Below are 16,076 nucleotides of genomic sequence, written 5' to 3'. Positions count from 1 at the left end.
TCAGTCCGCTAATAAAATTTCTCGACTTCCAGGATAAGCGCTCCGTAGTTCCCGGTTCATGTTTACAATAAATAATTTCAATTCGTTTTTCGCGCAACCCCAAATTCCGTAGCTGTCAGTCCGCTAATAAAATTTCTCGACTTCCAGGATAAGCGCTCCGTATTTCCTGGTTCATGTTTACAATAAATTATTTCAATTCGTTTTTCGCGCAAGCCCATATTCAGTAGCTGTCAGTCCGCTAATAAAATTTCTCGACTTCCAGGATAAGCGCTCCGTATTTCCTGGTTCATGTTTACAATAAATTATTTCAATTCGTTTTTCGCGCAACCCCAAATTCGGTACCTGTCAGTCCGCTAATAAAATTTCTCGACTTCCAGGATAAGCGCTCCGTGGTTCCCGGTTCATGTTTACAATAAATTATTTCAATTCGTTTTTCGCGCAACCCCAAATTCGGTAGCTGTCAGTCCGCTAATAAAATTTCTCGACTTCCAGGATAAGCGCTCCGTGGTTCCCGGTTCATGTTTACAAAAAATTATTTCAATTCGTTTTTCGCGCAACCCCAAATTCGGTACCTGTCAGTCCGCTAATAAAATTTCTCGACTTCCAGGATAAGCGCTCCGTGGTTCCTGGTTCATGTTTACAATAAATTATTTAAATTCGTTTTTCGCGCAACCCCAAATTCGGTAGCTGTCAGTCCGCTAATAAAATTTCTCGACTTCCAGGATAAGCGCTCCGTAGTTCCCGGTTCATGTTTACAATAAATAATTTCAATTCGTTTTTCGCGCAACCCCAAATTCCGTAGCTGTCAGTCCGCTAATAAAATTTCTCGACTTCCAGGATAAGCGCTCCGTATTTCCTGGTTCATGTTTACAATAAATTATTTCAATTCGTTTTTCGCGCAACCCCAAATTCGGTAGCTGTCAGTCCGCTAATAAAATTTCTCGACTTCCAGGATAAGCGCTTCGTGGTTCCCGGTTCATGTTTACAATAAATTATTTCAATTCGTTTTTCGCGCAACCCCAAATTCGGTAGCTGTCAGTCCGCTAATAAAATTTCTCGACTTCCAGGATAAGCGCTCCGTAGTTCCCGGTTCATGTTTACAATAAATAATTTCAATTCGTTTTTCGCGCAACCCCAAATTCCGTAGCTGTCAGTCCGCTAATAAAATTTCTCGACTTCCAGGATAAGCGCTCCGTATTTCCTGGTTCATGTTTACAATAAATTATTTCAATTCGTTTTTCGCGCAAGCCCATATTCAGTAGCTGTCAGTCCGCTAATAAAATTTCTCGACTTCCAGGATAAGCGCTCCGTATTTCCTGGTTCATGTTTACAATAAATTATTTCAATTCGTTTTTCGCGCAACCCCAAATTCGGTAGCTGTCAGTCCGCTAATAAAATTTCTCGACTTCCAGGATAAGCGCTCCGTGGTTCCTGGTTCATGTTTACAATAAATTATTTCAATTCGTTTTTCGCGCAACCCCAAATTCGGTACCTGTCAGTCCGCTAATAAAATTTCTCGACTTCCAGGATAAGCGCTCCGTGGTTCCCGGTTCATGTTTACAATAAATTATTTCAATTCGTTTTTCGCGCAACCCCAAATTCGGTAGCTGTCAGTCCGCTAATAAAATTTCTCGACTTCCAGGATAAGCGCTTCGTGGTTCCCGGTTCATGTTTACAATAAATTATTTCAATTCGTTTTTCGCGCAACCCCAAATTCGGTAGCTGTCAGTCCGCTAATAAAATTTCTCGACTTCCAGGATAAGCGCTCCGTAGTTCCCGGTTCATGTTTACAATAAATAATTTCAATTCGTTTTTCGCGCAACTCCAAATTCCGTAGCTGTCAGTCCGCTAATAAAATTTCTCGACTTCCATCAACCATTATCGATGGTTGTTCGAGGTGGTTGAAGGTGGTCGGAGGTGGACGAGGAGGAGGACGAGGAGGACGAGGATTTGTGCTGGGTGAGTAAAACACTTTTATAATATTTGATGGCAATTGTACTTATATTTCATCTGAAATATTACAAACTTGTCACGTTTACAATAAATTATTTCAATTCATTTTTCGGGCAAGCACATATTCACTAGCTATGAATAATCTCATACAATTTATTATATTATTAATTAATCAATTAATATTCTTATAATATTTAATGGCAATTGTAATTATATTTCATCTGAAATATCACAAACTTGTCACGTTTACAATAAATTATTTCAATTCTTTTTTCGTGCAAGCACATATTCAGTAGCTATGAATAATCTTGTACAATTTATTACATTATTAATTAATTGAATAATTACATTAATCCTTACACAATATTTTTGATGTATTCCTATACTAAAAATATTCATTACTATTTCAGGTATTACCCGAGGTGGTCGGAGGTGGACGAGGAGGAGGACGAGCTGGACGAGGCGGAGGACCAGGTGGACGAGGAGGAGGACGAGGTGGACGAGGAGGAGGACGAGGTGGACGAGGAGGAGGCGGGGTGGGTCGTGGGAGAGGACCTCTCCTCTCCTCAGAGGAGGGGAGGGGGAGGGGCAGGGAAGGGGGAGTGGCGGGCGGGGAGGGGGGACGGAAGGGGGAGGGGGGACGGAAGGGGGAGGGGGGAGGGGGGAGGGGGCAGGGGGGAGGGCGGGAGGGCGGGAGGGAGGGCGGGAGGGCGGGAGGGAGGGCGGGAGGGCGGGAGGGCGGGAGGGAGGGAGGGCGGGGGGGGGGGGGTGTACTGCTCTATTAACTCTAACGGGCTCGCATCGACATCCGTCCTCCACTCTCTCCCTCCCGCCCTCCCACCCTCCCTCCCACCCTCCCTCCCTCCCTCCCTCCCTCTCTCCCTTCCCCTCCCCCTCCCCTTCCCCTTCCCTGCCCCTCCCCTCCCCGCCCCTTCCCTTCCCTTCCCTTCCCTTCCCTTCCCTTCCCGACCCTTCACCCTCCCCGCCCACCTCTCCCCCTTCCCGGCCCCTCCCCCTCCCCTCCTTTCCTCTCCTCTCCCACGACCCACCCCGCCTCCTCCTCGTTCACCTCGTCCTCCTCCTCGTCCACCTGGTCCCCCGCCTCCTCCAGCTCGTCCTCCTCCTCGTCCACCTCCGACCACCTCAGGTAATACCTGGAATAGTAATGAATATTTTTAGTATAGGAATACATCAAAAATATTGTGTAAGGATTAATGTAATTATTCAATTAATTAATAATGTGATAAATTGTACAAGATTATTCATAGCTACTGAATATGTGCTTGCACGAAAAATGAATTGAAATAATTTATTGTAAACGTGACAAGTTTGTAATATTTCAGATGAAATATAAGTACAATTGCCATTAAATATTATAAGAATATTAATTGATTAATTAATAATATAATAAATTGTATAAGATTATTCATAGCTAGTGAATATGTGCTTGCCCGAAAAATGAATTGAAATAATTTATTGTAAACGTGACAAGTTTGTAATATTTCAGATGAAATATAAGTACAATTGCCATCAAATATTATAAAAGTGTTTTACTCACCCAGCACAAATCCTCGTCCTCCTCGTCCTCCTCCTCGTCCACCTCCGACCACCTTCAACCACCTCGAACAACCATCGATAATGGTTGATGGAAGTCGAGAAATTTTATTAGCGGACTGACAGCTACGGAATTTGGGGTTGCGCGAAAAGCGAATTGAAATTATTTATTGTAAACATGAACCGGGAACCACGGAGCGCTTATCCTGGAAGTCGAGAAATTTTATTAGCGGACTGACAGCTACCGAATTTGGGGTTGCGCGAAAAACGAATTGAAATAATTTATTGTAAACATGAACCGGGAACCACGGAGCGCTTATCCTGGAAGTCGAGAAATTTTATTAGCGGACTGACAGCTACTGAATATGGGCTTGCGCGAAAAACGAATTGAAATAATTTATTGTAAACATGAACCAGGAAATACGGAGCGCTTATCCTCGAAGTTGAGAAATTTTATTAGCGGACTGACAGCTACCGAATTTGGGTTGCGCGAAAAACGAATTGAAATAATTTATTGTAAACATGAACCAGGAAATACGGAGCGCTTATCCTGGAAGTCGAGAAATTTTATTAGCGGACTGACAGCTACTGAATATGGGCTTGCGCGAAAAACGAATTGAAATAATTTATTGTAAACATGAACCAGGGAATACGGAGCGCTTATCCTCGAAGTTGAGAAATTTTATTAGCGGACTGACAGCTACCGAATTTGGGGTTGCGCGAAAAACGAATTGAAATAATTTATTGTAAACATGAACCGGGAACCACGGAGCGCTTATCCTGGAAGTCGAGAAATTTTATTAGCGGACTGACAGCTACTGAATATGGGCTTGCGCGAAAAACGAATTGAAATAATTTATTGTAAACATGAACCAGGAAATACGGAGCGCTTATCCTCGAAGTTGAGAAATTTTATTAGCGGACTGACAGCTACCGAATTTGGGGTTGCGCGAAAAACGAATTGAAATAATTTATTGTAAACATGAACCAGGAAATACGGAGCGCTTATCCTGGAAGTCGAGAAATTTTATTAGCGGACTGACAGCTACTGAATATGGGCTTGCGCGAAAAACGAATTGAAATAATTTATTGTAAACATGAACCAGGAAATACGGAGCGCTTATCCTCGAAGTTGAGAAATTTTAATAGCGGACTGACAGCTACCGAATTTGGGGTTGCGCGAAAAACGAATTGAAATAATTTATTGTAAACATGAACCAGGAAATACGGAGCGCTTATCCTGGAAGTCGAGAAATTTTATTAGCGGACTGACAGCTACGGAATTTGGGGTTGCGCGAAAAACGAATTGAAATTATTTATTGTAAACATGAACCGGGAACTACGGAGCGCTTATCCTGGAAGTCGAGAAATTTTATTAGCGGACTGACAGGTACCGAATTTGGGGTTGCGCGAAAAACGAATTGAAATAATTTATTGTAAACATGAACCAGGAACCACGGAGCGCTTATCCTGGAAGTCGAGAAATTTTATTAGCGGACTGACAGGTACCGAATTTGGGGTTGCGCGAAAAACGAATTGAAATAATTTATTGTAAACATGAACCAGGAACCACGGAGCGCTTATCCTGGAAGTCGAGGTTTCACCGCGTAGCGGACCCGAAGCGCGAGATCTGGGAGGTTGAGAACCCGGTACTCGAAATACGTAGCGGACCCGAAGCGCGGGATCCGGGAGGTTGAGAACCCGGTACTCGAAATTTGCGGAGCGCGACTCTCATCCGTCCGCTCTACTGCGCGGTTGTTTCCAGACTGAGGAATTCGGCTAGCTGATTTGGAATTGGTGACGTCACTTTCTGAACATCCGACATCCAAACTTTGGTTTCAACCTTTGATACTATGTATGATGATGTATGATGTACGATGTATGATGTACGATGTATGATGTATGATGATATGATATGATGTACAATGATTTTAGGTTTCACATTTCATACAAGAAATACACACTTTATCTCTCCTGCCGATTCCAGACTCAAGCGGCCAGGCCCTTCGATGGTCAGCCGTTGACTGAAGATATATTCTTCAGTGAACGGGTCGGCTAATAACGCTGCCGTTCTGCGACAGTTGGATGACGAAAAATTTCGCTCGTATCTTTTAAATGTGTGTTAAAATACACTTTAAATGTTAAGAAGCGTCGTTCTTTCTCTCCCTATCACCTTTCTAGGTCCTTAAATCACTACGCAGCGTTAAATACTGTCTCATATACGAAGCATCCATTTCATCTCGTTCAAAATTAGCGCATCCGTGATGTATGACAGTTACTCTGAATTTTTTTCCATCCGAATACTTTTTGATAAACAATTCTGCTCCTCCACCCAACGCAGATACTTCACTTGCGACCAGCTAAAACAACGTTTCGATTCTAAGCCTCAGCTAACGAGTCGAAATGTTCTTTGCTCTGAAAATCACGAAAGAAATTCAACTTAACCACCTTAGACTTCTGACGGAAATTTCAACGATTTAAAAAAATGCTGGAATCAATTCTTTGATGCACTGTTCCGAGTTCATGCATTTAGCGAGAGGAATCGATTGCCTGCAACCCGAATATGCTGCAAGTGACGGATCAAGAGTTACAGCCGGAAAACGAAAGATTTTCTGCGTCATTTCTCTAATGCTTGTCTTTTGCTCTCTCTAACGTCTTTTTTACGTTTTACGAAAATTTCTGCAATTTGTGAAGTGCTGGAATAAATTCTTTCATGCACTATTTCGACGTAATTTTGCGACAGAAGTCGACTGGGCGCTGTCCCAATACGCTGCGATCAACGCATCAAAAGTTACAGCCAAAAAATCCGATCCTGTGTTTTCGATATTTTTCAGCAGGTGCTTTTTCGCTCGCCGTTTCTGTCCTGTTGGTCCTGCGCTCTTTTCGCTGCGTTTTCTGAGTTCCTGAGGATCCAATTAGTCAGGTAAGGGTCATTGAAATTGAATCTGAGACCAAAAACTTTGGGTTCCAAGAATGAAGAAAAAGTAAGTCTAACTCCACTGCATCTTTGGCGAAAATTTTCGCGATTTCGAAAATTGCTGGAATAAATTCTTTCATGCACTATTTTGACGTAATTTTGCGACAGAAGTCGATTGGGCTAGGGCCCTACCCTACCCCACCCCCCCAACCCCACCCTACTCCTACTTCTACTCCTACTCCCGATCTTTCTCCTATTCCTACTCCTACTTCCGATCCTACTCCTAATTTTACTCTTACTCCCACTCCCACTACCACCCCTACTCCTGATCCTGATCCTACTTGTATCAATACCTTCGAACGAAGTACTCACAGTGCACAAATCCTCATCACTCTCGTCCACCTACGACCACCGCTAATCACCTCCAACGACCACCATTGCAAAATTGCCATTAAATATTATGAAAATGTTTTACTCACCGTGCATAAATAGCCGACACTACCGACACTACGTTGGCTGTAACTAATATATGTATACATATAGACTACATTACTCAAAAATTTTAGATACAATTGTAGACAGAATAATGAACGCAGAAATTTCAAGTTTTGAATTATCATTATTATTCAAAATAAAAATAAAATATGAGAACTAAATATAAATTACATTGGATAAAATTAAATTATTGAAACATTCTAATTAACAGTGAGAAATTTAATAGAAAAGTTCTATAGATGAGTTACCGACAGATGTTGGCACAGAAATTCAATTTATTCCTGACATGATGATGTCGATAGTCCAATATTTTCCATCGATTATCGATATATCGACTTTAAAACCCATCAATCAAAAACATTGATACTCGAAACATTGATGTGGGTGCATAATCGTTACCTGATCGACAACGCGAAGCCATTTGAGTTATCAATATCCACGGATTCATTTTCAATAACGCAACTCTCGACTCTCCATTCCCAGTTAATCTAGTTAAAATGGCCCGAGAATTTTGCATCGGTTCTTTTCTTTAACCATTAAGGATTATTTACTAAACGATTTAATACTAACTAATTTTTTTATTTACCTTCCAGCATTTACAAATTGCTAGACTACCTCATAGTACTTTTTTCACTCTGCCTTCCTAACTGGGAGGAAATGGTTAGTCAATATTAAAAGGATATCAAGTACCATTACCTAATCCTTAAAATTCCGGTTGAAAGGTACGATCCAATGTGGCTTACAATTAGTGACCCTTACACTCATTATCTCTCTTCACATTGTTATTTTGCTGCCCAGCCAATCTCATACTGCATCCATTAGTCCTACATCCCTGAGCAAATGATTGGTATAGTCCTGCCTTATCATAGACATAGTACAAACTTTCAACCATCCCTCAAATTACATGCTGCAGGTGTTTGACAATCATAACAGATTATCAGGAAATCACGTATCTTCTAGTATCCCTTTTATCATGCTCATCACACTTTTGCAATAATCACAAGAGTTCATATTTATTGAGTTCGGTAGGTGTTGGAGATTTAAAAATGAGATTGAGTTCAATTTCAGTTGCGAGTACTTATTCATTATTTTAAAATACTTTACTTCATTCGAAGAGTTAAAAATTAGTAGTTTCTGTATCATAACATGACTAATTGTAGCATCGATGTCGGATCTTTATTGGACTTTGTTCAATACTTTACAAATTCATTCTAATTTTATGGATCTGATTCAAATGTAAATATCCAATAGTACAATATAAAAAATCTCTATGGGTCATTGCAGTAGGAAATATTGAAATAATACTTGCATAAAGATTCCTCTTGAAAATTCGCAATAAGAGAACTACGATGTATTATCATTTCTGCTATATAGTTCTCGCACACTGAAATCTGAAAAGACAACATTGTACCCAATTGTATATTAGGAACTATTCATCAGTGATTCATTTATGGACACTGATTCTAAACCCCCTAATGACTCAGTCGTTTATAATCAATTTTTTCAAGCTGAACTAAAGGTCTTAACTGTTCGGCGAATATTCTCATGTCTTCAGCTATTGCATCTTGTCCACGTGGAGCAAGCACGCTCAATTCGACCAAGTAGCTTTGAGATATGGGTTCTACATTATCCGGTATTTTCACTTGAACCATTTTAAATATTTTTGCTACAGTTACTTTCATTCTACCCTTTCGGAACATGTATCCCTGTACAATATACTCAAAATCTATTCTACATCCCAATTCTGTGAGGAATTCAACAACTGTACTGCTTGTTGCAATGTCTATACTGCTTCGCACTATTGTCGGTCTAGACTTGTCACCTAGCTCGGGTTGTCCGATGTAACGTAGCTGCCAAGGCATATCCTGATGATCTAAGGCTCTTCTCACCCTCAGCGACAATGGTTGTTCTGGCGGAGGACCTCTGAAAGGTTAAAATTTATATTTGAAATGCTCTTCTTTTTTAAAACACAAAGTAAATTTTTAAATTTTGCTGGAAGAAAATAATGGCTCATTATATTATTATCGTGAAATATAAATTGTCACAATAGGCAAGTTACAATTTTAAAGCCGCATCTGAAACCTAGAAAATATGCAAACAATGTGAAGTACTAAGCACTCTGGGTGAATAACGACAATGTATACCAGCAAAAAGAGAATGAGATTTACCTCCTGATACTGAAACACATTTCATGATCACGAAAAGTCTCCGGCCTACTATCAACGTTATCGCACAATCCTCTCAATCTTTGCAATAAGACTTCCACCGCACTGTCCATAACCGAACCTTGCAGAAGGTATTCTTGGTTTGGTATTATATTCGACTTTACAGCAGCATTTAAGCTGTCCATCGCTGTACTTATTTGACTTGCCATTTTGGCAGAGTATTTAATTATACTTTCTACTGCGGTATGTTAATGGATTTGTCGCTACAGAATGGGGTAAATTGTCATTGTCCGATCGTCGTATTTGGTCTCTTTGCGAGGTTAAGTCACTGCAGCCTGCATACAGTCAATTTTCCCTGTTCCCAACAAATTGTCAACAATCATTGTCGCCAACCTTGTGATTGAAATTTATTAAACTTTGATGCGCGCGCATCTGACGCACTCAACGTTCACAAATCTGCACAAAATTGCTTTCTCGTTTGCACGCAACAATGTCACGATGTAAGAGGAACAATATAACAACTTTATACGATCGTGTTAGTGAGTTCGCTTATGTTGTTAGGTGTCGAAATGTCAATGTAAGAGTCGCGTGCAAATAGATGTCTGTTTATTGTCACAAAATAAATTCGAACGGTTCGATTGCGGTATGACATCGTCGAAAGAGTTGACCGTAGCAAGAAAAAGCCTTGTCGCATCGCTAGGTGATAACGCAAAACTGTAAGTTTGTTTTTATGTCACTCAACATTATGTGTGCAATGTGTGTATACAATTTGAGCTCAATTACCTTTTGTAAATATTGCGACAACCTGATCTTGGTATGATACTGTAATAACTGATTATACTAATACAGCGGTTAAAAACCTTTCTGATCTGTCACTTTGAATTCACCCTTTACTGATTTCCTTGGAATCGCAATGGACTTTGGGTGTACACATACTTAATTATCATATTGTGGTTACAGGTACTTTGAAAAAATGAAGCTGTGGTTTCAGATGAAGGTACACCAATATCTTACCTGAGTCTTGATATCCAAGAATCGTTTTGCTACTTTTTTTTTTTTAATCATACACTTATTTGATTTTCTCAGACAACTAAAGAAGAATTTGACTGCGAGGCGCGCAACATTATGACTGAGGATCAAGTCCATTTGCACAATGAATTTCTACTCTGCTTGTTCAACAAAGTACAGGGGTTAGCGTCTGTGACAACAGTCCGAACTAACAAACACAATCATACAAATGCTCATCTTGATAAAGAAAAAATGCTAGAGAAAAGGCTGCGATTGAAACGAAAATATAAAACAGACAAATCAAATTTTGAAGTAAGAAGCTGTTTTGGAATAATATTAAAAAATCCGTGATTAACCATATAGTGCCAGTACTCGGATTCAGTTGAAGAATATTATTTTTTAAAACTGCTATACATATTTCAGTTAAAATTTTGTAAAAATTTAGTTTTAAACATTTTTGCCATTAATTACCTGTCGATGAACTTATGATTTCAAGACCTTAGGATACCAGAGAGCCTGTAACTCTCTTCCAAAATGTTTGATTAAAATTCATGAACTCATAAATAAAAATTGCCATTTTGCCAAATTAGTGAATGTGCGATAGCAGGCACTATAGTGTTAAATGGGTATCTGTTAGGAATTTGATATTTTATTGCTAACATATAGAAGTATTCATTCATTATTGGTCTCTGGAAATATGTATAAAGTGGCCATAAGGCTGTGTCAAATATTTGAAAGCAGATATTTTTGTATGAAAAAAAAGCAAATACAACCTGAGAAAATTTATGTTAAGAATATAAAAGCTGCATATTTCAGCCTGCAGATGTCTACGTTGAAGTCTTGGGCCAAAGTTCGTCGCTGGTTGGAGACGAACCTATAGGTGCCAATCATTCCAGCGCGCAAGAGCTTTTGCTGCCAGATCGTACCTTCGTTTTAGCTAGACTAATGCTTGCTGCATGGGAGAATAATATGGATGGAGCTGAAGAAAATACAGCTCAAATAATTATAGCTGCTACTCAGGTACGAATATGCTATAGCTGCGAGAATTTTGCTATACTGAAGTAATCAGATTGTGCAATGTTCTGGATTCGGGAAAGTACATTGTTTATTCTATTCTTCAGTCGGTTTTACCCATGATGTGAGTGAAAAATAACAACCCAATTCTCATACTTACAGGTATTTCTCAAAAATATACTCACAGCCGTAATAACTCGACGGAAAGGTTTCTCGGTGCGAGAAGGATCATTTATTCATAACATAGGTGAACCAGTACCCAGTTCATGGACCAGAAATACATCCTACATAACCAACACGTCAAATTTTAGGTACAGCATAGATTCATATTTATGAATAAAATCGGAATAGGCTGGAAGTAGGGACTAATGTTACATTTTGCATAAGATCGTTACTTTAGTGCTTATTCCCTTATTTCTGAAATTTTTTTGTACCGATTTGACTTCTTCGAATTTCAATCATAGTTTAAAGCCTCCTATTTATTTTCGAATTTGATAGAGTATGTAAAAGGATAGTGCTAGATTTTCCGTAAATTTCATGTGTGCGTCTATAACGAATAATATATGAATTATCCAGTATGGCTACAAATATAGTGGAGCCTGAAGGACAAGTACCTGCAATGAAGCAAACACTCGAAGAAGCGGAACAAGCAAATGCATTTGCATTGGCATGTTCAACACAAACTACCTCACCGACTCCCGATCCTGTTAATGTGGCTAATCTTCAAAAAGCATTGAAGGTATGAGTTTGATGAATATATTTGTTACGGTGGGTTAATTAAATATGCCTAAATATTCGGATGAGTATAACAACAAACCAATTCTTGGAAAAAATAACAGGATATAAATTTTGAAACTCACAACTGTTTACTGTCTTGAATGAGATCATTAATCTTACGTAAATACGTTGAATTAGTGAAAATATAGGACATTTCTCCAATGTTTTTCACCAAATATTTGCATCACTACACTGTTGCATTATGCATATACTTGACAATATTTGACCATAGATCCACAAGAATCTCATCAACAATCATACAATTTATGCAACTAATATGGAACGTCTACATACATATGCTACGCACCCAACCTGGGAAGATTTGGAGGCAAGGAAAATACTGTGTAAAAATTTAAGAACGTGACAAAAGAAGTAGAATTTAGAGTAGTGCAAAATAATTGTTAAACGTAAGTTGTTCTGTTGTTTTCGTTTGTAAGTTAATGGCAGATTTCGATAGTGGAAGAATTATTGGTAAATCTAGGAGCAAAAATATTGAGGTTTTGATGGTACCAGAATTGTATTAACTCACAAAAATTTGTAATAAGTAATATATTTTCTACCTTTGATATATTAAAATTGATAGCGGTGGGGATTCACATTCTGATTTGAAATCTACCAGCTTTTGTAATATATTTTACACCTTTGAACGGCTTATATTTTTCACCATACATGTCGAGCCTGTTTACTTTCAAGCCAGACACAGCAAGCTGGTTGATTGTGAAATGAACCTAAAAGTAAAAGCGTTTAGAACGATTCCTTATTAGACGTCATTACGAGTATACGAAGTTGAGACAATGCTAAAATAAACTTGTTATGATAATGAGACTTACATTGATAGCAGGATTTGATTCTGTGACGGTCGCCCCATTTTGAATAGTGATCTTGAAAATTAAGAAATGACAACAATGAAGTCAGTCAAAATTTTGTTTTTTGTAGTATTATTAGTATTGTTGAATTTTTTCTATTGCAACTTACACTTCCTCGAAGATTGGGCAATTTCGCAACATCTATTCTTCCAATATCCCACACAAGTACTTTACTGACTGGATCAAAAGAGTACTTTCCTTGATTGGGTACCAAACTACAATTTAACACTGATTTTGGCATGGGAATTTCGATATTAACATTTTCTACCTAAAAAAGAGAATTAAGCAATATCAATCACAACCCTTGTCCTTATCTTGATCCGTAAATATCAGATATAATGTATGAAATTAACACAGCATAAAAATAGTTTTACGAACTGCAAGTCACTTACAGTTTTTTTCAAACATATTCAAAGCTTAAAAGATTGCATAAAATTGCTTACAGTTCGTCCAACAGTTTGTTTAGGCCCAACTGTAATATCCAATCTGCCGCCACCAGATTCCTTTAGGCTTATATTATGCCTTACGTATATAGGAATTGCCACAATACTTTGCGACCCGATATGGTAGGACAGAAGTCGGAAGTTACCATCTGGTGGAATGAAGGACAATATTCTCTCGGACTAAAATAGTATAAGTTATTCTGCCTGTGAGTCAATATTGTTTACATTTATGTTATAAATGTAGACACAAACCTCCCATCGCTTGAACCTAACACATGGATGGAAGCTGACATCATCAAATAATCTTGGATTCATGAATGAAAGTGTGAGATCAGGCATGCCACTCAATTTAATACAGCAATCAATCTGAAAATTAATATTGCCTTGTTATCATATGATTCATTAAGAGCTTCCATTTCTGGTTTATGAGAATTTCTTTTACAAAATATAACTTTACGATTCATACATAGCCTTGGATTTCTGCAAAAACTGTTGCCCCAGTTTTGTCAATTATAGCATCAACTTCCTCAACAACATCGAAGTAAGCTTCATTATTTGTGTATTTAACACCCGTTCTTCGCCAGGGTACATTTGACAATTGGCCACTTGGCAAGATTGCACTCACACTGAAAATTGTACAATATGGTAAGCGACTGTCAGTATTACTGTACTCATAGCAGTAGTAGTAATGTTATTTTACTTACTTAGACTTCCCTGTTACGGTATTAGCTATCGTTCTTAAAATATTGGGTGGTTTAATCAGTTCTTTGAGGATATTTGATTCTGTCGCCAATGGAAAACCATTGTCTAACATTTCGTCCAACAATTCATAAACAACAACATAATTCTCTTTTATTATTGTTTCTGTACATTCACTGAAGTAGTCTTCAAACGTGTCTACTACTCTGTGTAAAAACTCGATAACAAACAGTGGTGGAACTGAAACAGTCGATAAGTATGTAATATTTACCAGCAGCGTGAGAATTATAACTGTAATTAACCAATGTAACAAAAATGATGAGATCACATTAAAATTAGCAAAGATATAATACTATGAAGCATTTAGCAACAGCGTACCTTCCGTCATACACACAGCGACAAAAAACATATTGCAGCGATATATGCTGATCAAATAATGATGCGGTGTTGCAATAACTGGTGGCGTGTCTTCAGGTGAAGAAACTCTACGTTGTTGGTCAAAAAAATAATCACACAGGGATCGCGCGACCGCACTTTTCCAATGTTTTTCCATAAATACATCTCTGAATGGTGACAAATTTTTAGGCTATGTCACGGTTATTTCTCAGGTTTATGAACTAACTTGTTATATAGAAACAAACTTACCCTGATGAATTTATTATAAATAAACTGTGAATCATTTTCTCCTTGATGGCTGAGAAGAATAACTCAACTCGGAGTTATTCTGAGGAAACTTTAATATGTTGACAGGTAAGTGACACTTGGATGGTTTGAGACACGGTGAGTTTATCTCGTATTCTTAAGCCTCGTTCACACCCCCATTTTGCAGTACAGATATCTGCAGCAAATGAATATCTGGCGTGTCTCGTAACGGTCAAGTCAATATGTAGATCCTGGTAACAAAATGCGCCGGTTCATTGACTGTTGTAAAGAATTCGATAGATTTGATATATTGGTGAATTTTAGTGACTGATGCGAGAACGGTTCCTAACTTTTCGCACTTTTCCAGCCAAAATTGACAATATTTTCAGAAAGTATTTGAAAACTTGCTGATACTGATGAACTATCCATTTTATCGAATTGCAGTAAGGATACTAGATACCTATGTACGAATACATTAATTGGTTTTATTATGACTTCGCAATAGTTACTGTAAAAATGCTCATGTCATCATTTCTGTGTTCTCCCAATTAATTGGAAAACACTTGAAAATTACTTCTACAGCAAAAGCTTGTTATCTCGTTTGTATACGTAAACGGCAGGACAGCAAAATTGTGCGTGAGTTCATCATGTAAAAATCTTGATTTGTCAAAAAGTGATGCAAAGCTCGGGCGGCGGGTGAAAAAATCTCGGAACCAAAAACTTGTTGCCTCTGAAATGACAGCTATAAAAATTATGGTTGCTCACTGGATTTTGTTCAAAAAACACTAAAATTAATGATTTCAGAAGCTGTTTCGATATATTATAAAGTAAAAATAATCGATTATGCATAGTCTAAAGTTGCTAGGAGCTGTGGATCAAAAGTCACAGGCGAAAAACGGAGAAATTCTCCCAAATTTTGGCGCACATTTGCAGTTGTTGATCCAAAAGAGTTCTGGTTATCATTTTTGGACTGAAAAAGTTTACCGTTCCCAGAAATCGCAAGCAACACTAAGGCCTTACAGTTTGTTCGAAAAATTACGGGCGATTTTAAAAATCGCTAGAATCAATTATTTGCAGTGGTATTTCGCGGAAGAATATTGCAGTGTTCTGCTATGCCGACTTGATTTTACGTCCAGATCCTACAAGACGAGTAGGCAGAGAGGAGTAGGTAAGTGCAGGTTAGTAGAATTATCCCTAAATCCCCCCAGACTCGGCCAACCATTACGAAACAAAACCCAAGGCTAGCAGTCTTTGCGATTTTTCCTAGCTCCATGGGTTTTTCGAATTTTGTAGCCTAGCAGTGTATAGAAGGAGGGCACTCTCTAGTGGACTGCAAATAAGGGTACATAAAATAACCGACGTGGCCCTGATCGATATTAATTAATTACATAATTACACTTATTACATTTTAAACCATAGTCAGTTGGGCAACTTACGTTTCACAGCGCTAGCACCGCGAGCACTATTTGTAGCCAAAATCGGCACACGTCTTATAACACCAAGATTCCCTCCTACACGCTCCATATTCTTAGCTGTTCTGGAC

At 38.6% G+C, this 16,076-nt stretch overlaps 3 protein-coding genes across 4 annotated transcripts; 1 reads left to right on the top strand and 2 right to left on the bottom strand.

The window, feature by feature from the left end:
* Positions 1-7,023: 7,023 nt before the first annotated feature.
* Positions 7,024-9,581, bottom strand: MED18 (mediator complex subunit 18). The gene is made up of 2 exons (XM_046615823.2): positions 9,088-9,581; positions 7,024-8,842 (listed from the first exon to the last, which is right to left on the bottom strand). The coding sequence occupies exons 1-2, from the start codon at positions 9,291-9,293 to the stop codon at positions 8,392-8,394; spliced, it is 657 nt and encodes a 218-aa protein (XP_046471779.1). The 5' UTR covers positions 9,294-9,581; the 3' UTR covers positions 7,024-8,391.
* On the bottom strand, positions 8,716-14,763 carry carmine (AP-3 complex subunit carmine). 2 transcript variants are annotated; one of them, XM_046615820.2, is made up of 10 exons: positions 14,537-14,763; positions 14,270-14,454; positions 13,897-14,131; positions 13,659-13,818; positions 13,445-13,558; positions 13,193-13,372; positions 12,859-13,017; positions 12,714-12,764; positions 12,444-12,611; positions 8,716-8,842 (listed from the first exon to the last, which is right to left on the bottom strand). In XM_046615820.2, the coding sequence occupies exons 1-9, from the start codon at positions 14,569-14,571 to the stop codon at positions 12,477-12,479; spliced, it is 1,254 nt and encodes a 417-aa protein (XP_046471776.1). In that variant the 5' UTR covers positions 14,572-14,763; the 3' UTR covers positions 8,716-8,842; positions 12,444-12,476. The 2 variants fall into 2 exon arrangements, with proteins under 2 accessions (XP_046471776.1, XP_046471775.1); XM_046615819.2 differs by lacking the exon at positions 8,716-8,842 and having other exon boundaries at positions 12,418-12,611.
* On the top strand, positions 9,547-12,515 carry LOC124213971 (transcriptional adapter 1). The gene is made up of 7 exons (XM_046615821.2): positions 9,547-9,800; positions 10,045-10,081; positions 10,171-10,404; positions 10,909-11,112; positions 11,269-11,417; positions 11,683-11,845; positions 12,116-12,515. Exons 1-7 carry the CDS (start codon positions 9,730-9,732, stop codon positions 12,245-12,247), a joined length of 990 nt encoding a protein of 329 aa, XP_046471777.1. The 5' UTR covers positions 9,547-9,729; the 3' UTR covers positions 12,248-12,515.
* Positions 14,764-16,076: the final 1,313 nt, after the last annotated feature.

Source organism: Neodiprion pinetum, chromosome 3 (assembly GCF_021155775.2).
Source record: "Neodiprion pinetum isolate iyNeoPine1 chromosome 3, iyNeoPine1.2, whole genome shotgun sequence".
Taxonomy (NCBI): Eukaryota; Metazoa; Arthropoda; class Insecta; order Hymenoptera; family Diprionidae; genus Neodiprion; species Neodiprion pinetum.
The sequence above is the reverse complement of the archived record's forward strand: the minus strand, read 5'-3'. Positions and strand labels throughout refer to the sequence as shown.

Bases quoted from the DNA above. Each gene is read 5' to 3' on its own strand.
- MED18 (XM_046615823.2), bottom strand. From the start codon at position 9,293: ATGGCAAGTCAAATAAGTACAGCGATGGACAGCTTAAATGCTGCTGTA. The intron at 8,843-9,087 runs GTAAATCTCATT...TTAACCTTTCAG, and splicing joins ATGTGTTTCAGTATCAGGAG to AGGTCCTCCGCCAGAACAAC.
- LOC124213971 (XM_046615821.2), top strand. From the start codon at position 9,730: ATGACATCGTCGAAAGAGTTGACCGTAGCAAGAAAAAGCCTTGTCGCA. The intron at 10,082-10,170 runs GTACACCAATAT...TGATTTTCTCAG, and splicing joins AGCTGTGGTTTCAGATGAAG to ACAACTAAAGAAGAATTTGA. The intron at 10,405-10,908 runs GTAAGAAGCTGT...TGCATATTTCAG, and splicing joins CAGACAAATCAAATTTTGAA to CCTGCAGATGTCTACGTTGA.
- carmine (XM_046615820.2), bottom strand. From the start codon at position 14,571: ATGATTCACAGTTTATTTATAATAAATTCATCAGG. The intron at 13,819-13,896 runs GTAAGTAAAATA...TACAATTTTCAG, and splicing joins ACCGTAACAGGGAAGTCTAA to TGTGAGTGCAATCTTGCCAA. The intron at 13,373-13,444 runs GTTTGTGTCTAC...ATACTATTTTAG, and splicing joins TTAGGTTCAAGCGATGGGAG to TCCGAGAGAATATTGTCCTT.